This window comes from Ascaphus truei, chromosome 6 (genome assembly GCF_040206685.1).
Source record: "Ascaphus truei isolate aAscTru1 chromosome 6, aAscTru1.hap1, whole genome shotgun sequence".
NCBI lineage: Eukaryota > Metazoa > Chordata > Amphibia > Anura > Ascaphidae > Ascaphus > Ascaphus truei.
In genome coordinates this window covers 128721075-128733083 of record NC_134488.1, presented here as the reverse complement: position 1 = coordinate 128733083, position 12009 = coordinate 128721075, and the positions used below count along the sequence as shown (strand labels likewise).

General features: G+C 38.7%; 1 protein-coding gene across 2 annotated transcripts in view; it reads left to right on the top strand.

Moving 5' to 3' along the window:
• Positions 1–12009, top strand: part of LOC142497892 (B-cell receptor CD22-like) — a 48591-nt gene that overhangs the window by 27975 nt on the left and 8607 nt on the right. For both annotated transcript variants that reach the window (XM_075606295.1, XM_075606294.1), the window contains 4 exons: positions 1027–1278; positions 4439–4535; positions 9206–9281; positions 10967–11073. In XM_075606295.1, coding sequence (XP_075462410.1) covers positions 1027–1278; positions 4439–4535; positions 9206–9281; positions 10967–11073 — 532 coding nt within the window. The remainder of the gene's footprint in view (positions 1–1026; positions 1279–4438; positions 4536–9205; positions 9282–10966; positions 11074–12009) is intronic.

The following is a 12009-nucleotide window of genomic DNA, read 5'->3' as shown; positions in this document are numbered from 1 at the left end:
AATCCCATTAATCGGGCCAGGGCCGTGTGCAGAGACCTGAACTATTGTTTCTCTGAGACTGATCGTATCTGATTGAGACAGGGGGTATATATACTCCTTCTCCCCAGCCTCAAGCTAGTTATCTTGGAGAAAGCTCAGTGTACTCATGGGGAACTGGCAGAGCCCCTGCAAAAGAAAGAGCTGACAGTGTCTCCTCAGGTCCATTCTGCTGATACCAAGTGCAGGGTTCTGGAGTGTGGTCTGTGTGTGCAGCATCGGCCAGAGCTGTTTGGAGTACGGAATTTAAGAAAAATATATACTTTCCCTTGCCTTAGTGCTGGCGATATAGCTTTAGTGAACAGCTCATTCTATACATTGAACAATATAATGTTACGCAATAATATTGATCTTTAGTGAATCTCTCCCATGACATCTTAACATAAACACATTAGGTAAAATATAAGCCTTTTATTTCCATTAAAACGCTGACAGCTTAAACAATTATTTGAAACTATTTATAATTGTTTTTTTATTTTTTTAAATAATGTTGCCTGCCTACTGTCTACCCCATTAAACATGTTAAACATGGCACTGCCTTTATAAGAACTAAAATCAAGCAATATATTCACACAATTTAGACTTTATTACTTTGGCACAGAAGAGCCATTATATTATAGAAATGTCATTTTAGGTTCATTTAAAGACTTGAAAATAATTGTATTATAAGCATTTATAACATCTGTACCATATATAAGTACAGTACAGTATGTAGTTAATACAAGAATAATGGATTTATTTTGGGAGAATGTGTGTTTGTATGGCTTATAATTTTTAACTACTTATAACTCTTACTTGTAAATTATTAATTAGATTTCTTTTTGCACATACTGATTCCCCTTTTTTGGACCCAAAAGTCTTTCAGCTCCTTGGGAGATCTTAATGCATTGCCGGTCCATCTACAGAATAAGGTTTAAAGGTATTTTACTCAACACCTACAGTATGAATAATCTCACGCTGAGCCAGTTGTTCCTAAATCACTTTCCATAGATGCTGCCAAAGGAGTCCGGATCATCCAAAAACCCGAGCATCTCCAAGAAGACGACATGGAACTTGAGTGCCAGTTCTCAGGAAGTAAACCAGCACCAACACACTACACCTGGTATATAGATGGGATCCCCGTAACAAACAAGACTGGCCAAATCCTATATGTTAAACCAATACAATCTGGGAATTATAGCTGTGCGGCACACAATAGTGCTGGGAGTTCCTCATCTTTACGTGTCACTATTACTGCAACATGTGAGTATCTAAAATACATAAGACTGGCAATGTACAGTACTACAGTATGCAGCAAAGTATTGCGGGCCTAACATATATATTTCAATGTTGCATTTTAAACCAGATGTGATTATTTTATTATATGTGACTCCCTTACACTCCTTAAAAACATCATATCTCATATAATTATTACCACTTGTTAATGCTGTTTTGCAATGTAGACAGATTTAAAAGCAGGTTAAACATTGCACATTTGTAACCAGGTCACCACACTCCATCGTTTTGGCAAAATAAAATGGCAAAAGACACATCTTTTACTTCTCAAGCTCAGTGTAATTAGTGTCAGCAGGTTGTACATTACAATAGATGCACTTTAGTTATTCTGTCAGTGTAAATAGATGAATTTTTCAGGAATTAAGTTCCCGCGAAGAAATGAGGTTATCCTGCACCATTTACTGAATGTGAGTTTTACATGTTGTATTTCATTCATTTATTTATATGGAGTTGACGCTAAAATTCCCTCCGCACTTTATTGCTTCACACACAGTAAGTACAGATGTAGTGATGTTGCGCCCATTATTATAACCGCTAATGTGTTAGAAGATCACAGATAACATAACATCTTTTCTCCCATTACTTTTGGTGCAGATTATGTTTGTTTGAATCACATCTCTCCAAAATATCACGTTATGGATTTCCCTGTCCTGTAATAAGGGAGGGAGGGAAGGAAGGACGGAAGGAAGGAAGGAGACGAGCACCCATTGTCTTACTCTACTGTATATACTTCGCAAAACACTCCTCTATATGTCATGTGGAGAGATATCTGTGATTCCCAACTAGTACCTGTGAAATATGCTAATTTGAAAATTAAAAGTATATTCACAGGATTTAGATGACATAATACACTACGCAGAATAAGGGTACGGGGGGGGGGGGGCACCTTCCATGGGTTACAACTGACCTTTCAGCACTCTACCAGTACAGGGATGCCTTGTTGAAAAGCTTCAAAGTAACTGGCACTACCAAGGATCTCAATCACTACAGATGCCTGCGGAACATGTGCACAAGGCAAACAAGGCATGAAAAAGAACAATATTACTCTGACAATCTCCTCCAGAATACATCAAACCCAGCTAACTTCTGGAATGTTATCAACAACATATTCCAGCCTTCTAACTATCAACAACCATGTAAAATCACTAAAGGGGCTATTACTCTGACAAACTCCACTGACATTGCAAATGCATTCAATGATTACTTTGTGGGGTGGGCTACTAACTTATTAGCGAAACGCAACCCGAACCACAAACAGGAATCTCATCCTGGGAGTACCCATATAGCCCCACCCCCTCCCAATACTGCCCACAATTTTCAATTTGGCCCAGTATCCAAAGAGGAGATTACACAAGTGCTCCTCAAATTAAAACTAACCAGCCAATATGGACCTGACTTACTTACTGCAATCTAAGTTCCTAAGACTTGGTGCCCCAGCCATTGCCAAACCAATTGCTTCCATAGTAAACTCTATCCTATCTGTGGGCCATATCCCTAAAACCTGGAAAACTGCCAGAGTTGTCCCAATCTTCAAAAGTGGGAACACTGTCTCAAACTACAAGCCATTCTCTCTTCTACCAATACTATCCAAAGTCATGGAAAAATGTGTTCACTCCCAATTAAGCAATTACTATACCAAGACAAATTGCCCTAGCCAATTCCAATCTGGCTTTCGCCCCAAACACTCCACCGTAACTACCCTGCTAAAAGTTTGAAATGAAATACAGTGTGGAATGCAACTGGGATTACTCACTGGTGCAATATTCCTAGAACTTTCAAAGGCTTTTGATATTTTTGATCATGCTATGCTGCTTACCAAACTCCACTGCTCTGGAATAGAGAAGCATGCTTTAAACTGGTTTCAGTCCTACTACAGTATAAGGTAGATCCCAACATGTGTCCATCTCAGGCTCTAACTCCAACCCCTTGGATATCACCTGTGGTGTCCCGCAAGGCTCTGTTCTGGGCCCCCTACTCTTCTCAGTGTTCATCAATGATCTTCCCACAACTTGTAAGGAAGCCTCAATACACATGTATGCAGATGACACAATCCTATATGCACACAGCCATAGCCTCTCCGACCTTGAACACATACTTAAGTCTGATTTTTTGAGACTTGAATACTGGATTTCCCAAAACAAACTGTTTTTAAACACTGACACGACTGTAATAACGGTATTGGGACCAAGACTACATTTTTAAAGCTTCCAGTGACTGAGCTCCAGATCAGAACCAACGCTAACACCACCCTAACTCATGTTACTAGTTTTAAATATCTGGACATATGGTTTGACTCCCACTTAACATGATGCACATTGATACCCTGACATCCAAAATCTATGCCAAACTAGGTATACTCTACAGGAACAAATCCTCCCTAAGCCTGCTGGTCAGAAAGTGTATAGCACAGCAAATGCTAATGCCAATTATCGACTATGGAGACATAGTATACAGCTCGGCACCCCAAACCCACCTTAGCAAACTTGACACCCTCTACAATTCAATATGCCAATTTGTTCTCCAATGCAACTACAAAACACATCACAGTGAAATGCTCAAAGAACTAGACTGGTCATCACTTGAGTCTAGGCGCAAAGTTCACCTTTTCTGTCTTGCCTTCAAATACTTTCTGGGCAAGCTACCCATCTATCTGAACAAGTTCCTCACCCCTACCACATGCTGCACTTATCTGAGATCTGACACCAAAAGACAGTTCATTGTCCCAAGGCTCAATAAAGTATCCGGCCACTTCGCCTTCTCTTACCGTGCACCCCAAAACTGGAATAACCTACCGGAGACTCTCACATCCACCACCAGTTTAAGTTCTTTCAAAACCAAAGCTGTCTCACATTTTAATCTGGTCTGTAACTGTTTCATACACCTATAATATATTACCTTTAACTGTGCATGCAATGTCTTGTACTGTATATAATGTATACCCTGTTAACTTATGTAACTGTATTTGTAACCATATATTATTTGTCATTTTAACTCCTATGCCCAGGACATACTTGAAAACGAAATGTAACTCTCAATGTATTACTTCCTGGTAAAATATTTAATAAATAAATAAAATAAATAAATGATATAAAGTGCTCTATTAAGTCTTCTTTTTCTTTTATTACAGCTGGAAGCCACAAAGTAGACATGAATGTAATTCTTGCAAGTGTAGCTGGAGTTATAGTTCTCATACTACTGGTTCTGGTAATATACATTTATATTCGGTATGTACGGAAAACATTTAGATAAGTTAGAAAAAAACAAAACAAACCAGAGAAATGTGAATACTGTAACCCAGAACACAATCGATACTAACAAAAACACGATTCTGGATGTCTGACGCCCTTATTCAATGTTACAGATGTGTGATCTTGCCGAGATATGACCAAACTTTTCCAAAAGTTTCAGAAACCCACCACAGTTTTTATTGAAATTTTGGAGAGAAAATAAGCAAAATTCATCAACAATTTTCTATTTTGCTTTTATAAAGTAATAAAATAGCAGCACAGCTTTATTAAATGTATTTTTTTTATTTTGCTCAAACATTTTGATACAAAGTTTGAGGAAAGTGCTATATAAGCATATCTGCCGCAGTTCTACCCTGTCAGTGTTGTGAGGGGGAAGGAGCAAACAGGTTGCCAAGATAGCTGGGTGTTGGCCGGCACTGGCTGGCAGGATACTAGAGAGACTTTTTTTTATATACTGTGTATATAATATATACAGAGATTAAGATTCTGTGCCACTTTATGTTATGATCCTCTACAGGTTCTGTTTGGTGGTGTCTGTGGGTGTCCTCTGCCACGCACATCTCTTGTTTGGACAGAGGCGTGAACAGGAAATGCTGCAGTATGTGTTGCATGTGGATGCAGGCCAGTGTGGAAACAAGGACATTGGAACAGGGCCCAGTTCTATCCCATCACAGGTTTTACATTGGTATCCCTGTCTCTAGTGTCAGCTGCACTACCTGACCTTATGCCTAGCAGCACGTCTACTGCTGCTGGTTCTGCTCTACCTTCAGCAGAGGAACCCTCAGTAGGTGCTAGTGATGTGGTGGATATTCAGGAGATACTGGAGGACACGTGTATTTGCTCCTGACCCTGGTTGCATTTTGGCAATTGTTCATCTTTGACTGTGGTGGGATGTACCATCATTTATTTTTTGAATGAATGGTGGAGTAGGTTGTTGCACAATTCCTTACTATCCTTACATCCTCATGCTGCTCCCTCCATGTCCTCTTCCTTCTCGGACATGGTGTGATCACTGCTGCTTCTGCTGTTCTGCAGTATTGCCGTTACTGAGCTTCTATCCTACTCAGTAGTTTTATTTTTATTTTCATTTTATAAAATACAAAAAATAAAAACATGTCTGCCTTGATATTATTTTATTTGCCAATTTTATCATAATCATATAATACATTACATCTTACAATTTAGTATTGCACTAGTTTTAGTCTTTCTCACAGATCTCTTTTAAGTGACAGAACTGTATGTTAACCTAACTTGTCACGTTAAGCCTAAAGATGCATCTTCACAGAACAATAACATAACATTATGCAGTTATAGCATCAGCCAATATTTGAAGTACTGTAAGATATACAAATATTTAACAAATATAAATAGTTTTTAACGACCCAGTCGAATTTTATTTATTAAGACTCTTTATTATCTGAACAATAATATAGATAATAAAAATTCTGATGTACTCTGTATCAGACTTCATTTCTCCTTCTGATAAGACATCATACCGTATGTAACCCCCTCTACTTTTAGCTCTCAGGCTTATGACTATTGCTGAGTTGTGGACCAGAGTCCATATTGATACTTTACTGGGTCACACGTACCTACAGTCAGACGGCAGGAAGAATACAGAGACGTATACGGTGATACAAAAAGTTTACTTAGCCACTACTAACTAACTCAGGTAACCTCTGATCCTCATATGAGGATCACTACAGACAGTATACAATAACTAGAAAAAGATTGGTGTATTTAGCGCAAAAAAAAACCTAATAAATTGATATTCAGTGCAAGTGTACAACAATATATATAGAGATATTACTCAAAATAAATCACCTATGTGAATAAAGGCTGCCTGGATAAAACTAACCCAAACACAGCTAGTGAAAAACACAAATAAAAAATACAGACCCGAGCCTTAAAGTCCAAATGTAGGAATATGGAAACAAAGGTAGTGTCCAAAGAGTAGCTGCAGTGTCCAAATGGAGGATGTTCAAATCTTTAGACTGCAGGCTCCACAACAGCATACATGGAATATAATGCAAGGGAGACAAAAGAACAAATCATAGTGCAACAAGGTATAAACAAAACATATAACACATAGACAAACAGACAAACCACAAAGACAGATAGGCTAACAAATAATGAAAGAGTATTTAATATAACACATTAAATAGGAGTGAACCAATACAGGGCTGATGTTGGATCCGGTGTGTAAAAATCGGAATCCTACTTACAGGACCACCAAAAGGTACAGGCAGGGATAATCAGTGTCTGTGATCCGGCTGCAGCTGCTGGTGGACACGCGGCGATCGGGAGAGATTGCAAACACTTTCTTGGCTCTGCACTGGGATGTGCCTAGCTGTGGTGTGCTTCTCCTGATGCTGCCCGTCACTCCGGAACCGGAAACACGTCACAAAGGGCGGGACAATTCTCCGAAATCCCTTCTCCTGTTTCTGTACTCTGCTGTACTCCTGCGTTGATCAGCTCTCAATCGTGCACTACAAACTCTCCACACTCACTTGCCCAACGCGTTTCGTGCGCATGCGCACTTCTTCAGGGGGTATGCCACCAGCAGCTGCAGCCGGATCACAGACACTGATTATCCCTGCCTGTACCTTTTGGTGGTCCTGTAAGTAGGATTCTGATTTTTACACACCGGATCCAACATCAGCCCTGTATTGGTTCACTCCTTTTAAACGTGTTATATTAAAAACTCTTTAATTATTTGTTAGCCTATCTGTCTTTGTGGTTTGTCTGTTTGTCTATGTGTTATATGTTTTGTTTATACCTTGTTGCACTATGATTTGTTCTTTTGTCTCCCTTGCATTATATTCCATGTATGCTGTTGTGGAGCCTGCAGTCTAAAGATTTGAACATCCTCCATTTGGACACTGCAGCTACTCTTTGGACACTACCTTTGTTTCAATATTCCTACATTTGGACTTTAAGGCGCCGGTCTGTATTGTTTATTTAGACAGTATACAATGTAACACAGTCCCCAATGATGCTGCATGGGTGTGAATCAGTGTCAGGGGGGTATTAGCCACTCAATCCTGGGAATGTTGACTTACTATATGATGGTGCCAGTACACCTTGGGAGCTCATGGCACTAACTGTTGTAGACCTTTACTACGAAAAGGATGCTTCTGTATTTCTGGGCTTTATAGCCATTGAGGGTCCCCTCCTTTGAACTCTCGATCACGTCCGGACTGTATATCTCTGCTCCTGCTGCCTTGTGCACACTCTGCAATCTTTGATCGAGCCTGATAACCCTCAGGTCCACACAGATCTGATTCCACATGACCGCTTTTAAAGGCCTTTATCATTAGCTGCTCTCATGTCCATTAAAGTCACACATCCAAAGCACATTGGAGAGGAACCTGTCAGGGGGCACTGTGAGTATGAGGAGCTCATCACAGTGGGGGCTAAATGTATATCACTATAACCAGAATATACCAAAGTTTCCATAGGATTCCCATCATAACACAGCAGTGGGAGCAACAACCTATGTTACATCTGTTATTGAAATAAAATTTAAATAATAATCTATATATCCAAAGAGGGGTTTATTATATATAAATATATATGTACAGGTATATATAAGAAATAATTGTAAGGCAGGCACTCACAAGACTTGATGTTCAGTGAAGTCCTTTACTTAAATATTGGCGTTTCAGATCAGTTTGGGACTTTTTTCAAGATACTGTTGCTCTGGTTTCCATTTCATTAGTTCTATCAATACCTTGCAGCAGATGCCAGAGAGAGATACTGCCGCACGCTGGCAGACACAGAACTCTGGGTGCCATGAAAGACACAAGCAACAACTGAAATTAATGTAAATAATATTCCAGAAAGAATAGTATATGTTTGCTATTAGACAGGACCAAAAGCAAAATCAGAAGAATAATGTAAACCTAAGAAATGGCATAAGTGGAAAAAACAAATGGGAGCTCACCCCGGAGGGCTAAACAAGCAAAATCCTAATTGGTCTAAAGGGCCTCCAGTCCCAATACTGCATAAATGGCACATAATAATGTGTACAATAGTAAATAACAAAGTAGCCCTGGTGTACTGTATATGAATATTTTCTAAATCCGATATAAATAAATAATAATATTCACAGGTGTAGCCACAATTATGTTCTTCAATGCTGGGGAAAGCCGCAGTAAATAAACTTTGACATTCCCCGGCATCTGCGATTAACACTACAGGGTGGGGGATAGGGAAGAATGCCTCATCCCTATGGTTGCTTACTGCTCTTACCTTCTCCGGAGCTACAGCAAAGGGCTTGCTCCACCCTCACCCCTCACAGCTTTGGGGAAGGTAAGCTTGGCTACATCTGTGTATAAAGCAAAAACAGTGTGAGGTAAAGTCGAATAATTTGTTGTAATTACATTCACGCACAGTATTCACACCATAACCCTAAACCATCCCACTTTAGGCAAAACCAACACAAACTGGAAAACAATGAAAAAGCTAAAGCAAAACGTCACAAGTAGTAATTATCTCTATATTATTTACTGATTTATCTGTACATACCATGTATGTTACTCTTCAATATTGTACTGTGCTAACAACCATTCTAAAGATCTATAAACAGCTTTCTAATAATGTCCTTGTGTTACACGTCATCTGACTTGTTATGCAACTTTTAGATGGAAAAATACACAGAAGTCAACATCTCCATCTTCTCCAGAAAGTGGAAGAATCGAGATTAAAACCAGTGCTCAGGTGAGATCCATACCTACGTTTATACATTTCTCTGCCAATGTACCTTGTATTAGAGTCCCAACAGATGTAGAAAGACTTTCGGTCTCTGAAGGCGGAGCCAAAACAGTGAAAGTCTGCAGCACCTGAGATAGTGTCTGCCATGGTCGCGCTGTTGGGGTTTCATGGTTCTGGATATGACCCCTCTGCAGTGTTAATTCTCCAGCCCCTTCTTGGGTGGCTTGGGTGCCAGAAACCTTAAGTCTTGCTACATCTGTATTTTATATTTTGTTGAATGTTGTATTGTTTTTTTGGCAGGAAATAGAAAGTTGCAGGTCTTCCCATATTAAAGAGGGAATATATAAGTCATCATCCAAAATAAAAAATATATATTTGTATGTTATCCCAAGGCAAGATCCAAAATATGTTCAAAAATTTAAGAGAGATTGAAATGTTGCTACCTTTTATTTTATGTATTTTGGCTATTCTGTTACACGTAATCATTTTAATAAAAAAATAAATTATCTGCATGCAATGTTTTTTTTTGCATATAAATTATGTAGTGTACCAGCTACAGTAATTAAAATGTATCTTCAAACAGTCTAATCATATAAAGTGAGATTTATCATTAGCCACTTTAATGCTATATATTGTGATGCATTTTTCCAATATTACCAATAAATCCTATACAAAGCCTTCCATATTGTGTGGTTACAATATCCTATATTGCGCTGTCCTTAATTGTAATTCTGTGAAAACAATGTTCCTACCTATCGAGGCCAAGAATAAATTATCTATAGCACCCAAGTGTAAATGGTTAAAGGCATGTAATGCAAATGTATTGCCAATAAATCGACGTTTCGGCCTAAAATTGGCCTTTTTCAAGACTAAATATCGATCTTTGGCAATGAATTTGCATTAACATAACATCCGTAGTGCCTTGCTCTTTCTACCTTTCTATAGTAGATTGGAATACCACTCAGAGATCCCTAGACCAGGAGCACCTGTAGAGGTGTGCCGTATTTCTCATATTGCACTGCGAAGGCATGTAATCACATTTATGCCTATGTATAAATCGTTGCTAAAAGCAATTTTCCCATAAAAGTGACGCACCGAAGAACACCAATCTATATATCCAGATTTGAGGTGCTGTGCAGAATGTGCGTCAACTCATTTTCACTAACAAATGATTGACGATAAAAGGTTGAGTTAGAGGCAGAGTTTGGATGTTTTCTTTGTCAGCCATATGTTACTGATATGTATAATAAAATGCAAGTAGGGGCCAGTTTTGTGTGCCAGGAAATTGTCAAGATTGTCTGTCAAATTTTCTTGGGGTAAAAGACACATGCATGCAGACACAAACAAGTGTTAATGCATTTATATATTCTGAATGAACATGATGCACACCGAACTAAGAATAAGGAGACGTGTGTGAAATGTAAGAACATGAATAATCACATACTAACATATGCTGCTAAGGATATTAAGTGATAAAATGATTTTTAGAGGCAATGCATAGTTTTTCAAAAATAAAATCTTTATACATTGTTTGTTCAGCTTATAAATTATCTTATACTATGCAAATGAATTACACAGTGTACTTGAAGATTTCAAAAATAAAAGAAGCTAACAGAACAAAGGGTTTTGAGACCTTACACAAGTTCCCTGATCTCAAATGATCCCAATCATTGTGTTTCTACTCCATGCAGCACATGAGTAACCAGGATGAGATACCAATGGATGAGATCCTGTATGAGAACCAGCAGCCTGAGCAATATTACAACCACATGTCAACTCCAAATTCCATCAGGCCACAGTGAGTTCTATGACAACAGCAGCTTGGTTTTCAGTCGTTATTAAGTCCATAGTTAGCATGATGCTAACATGCTCATACAGACTTAAAACTATTCCTTTAGTAGTGAGACCTCCCACTGTTTGTGGAGCTATATGCATGTTCCATTCCATATGTTTGTATGTGATTGGATACAATTTAACTGCATGATTCAGCAAACAGGTGCAGCCCATTTAAATGTCTCTTGTGACACTACGGGTGCCCCACTCAGTTATTTGAATGTCCTGTGGCTGGAGAGTGGGGCTGCAGTTGCCCCTAGTCACAGTGACTTTTAAATGAACTGCATCTGTTTATTAAGTTACAGTATGAGGAGTGCCAAAGATCCTAAGTTGATTTTAGCATCAGTATTTATAATATAATGTAGGAGCTTATTCATGTAGTCGTTGGCCAAAAACTCCCATTCAAGTCAAAGGAAGTTTTCAGCCATTCGTAGGGCGATCGGACACTACTGAGTTTATTGATTGAGCCTCATAATCTGATGGAGATCTCTAAATCTTAATTCGCCATAGGATTTTTGCTGGCCTTTACCTGGGACCTTGCATCTTAATTCCCTCCCCAGGTGGACACACCAGTTTAATAGGGAGAAAGGATAACCATCAGTAATTTACTGCTTTATTTACTGTGGATTTAATTGGAAACAGAAATGGTGGAAGGTTGTGCCATACATTTCTACTGTGGTACCTCATCTCGCAGAATCACACGGGAGTAGAAGTTAGACCATAAATCATATACTTTTAATGTACTGAATACAATGATCATGACAAGCTCACTCATCATATGCAATGTGTTTGTTTTATTATGACCAATACATGTTAGCTGGTAGTCACTTGCCAGTGTGCACTGCTATCATTAACGAAAAATATAGAAGAAAAACAATGGCACTTAACAAAACAACTTTGA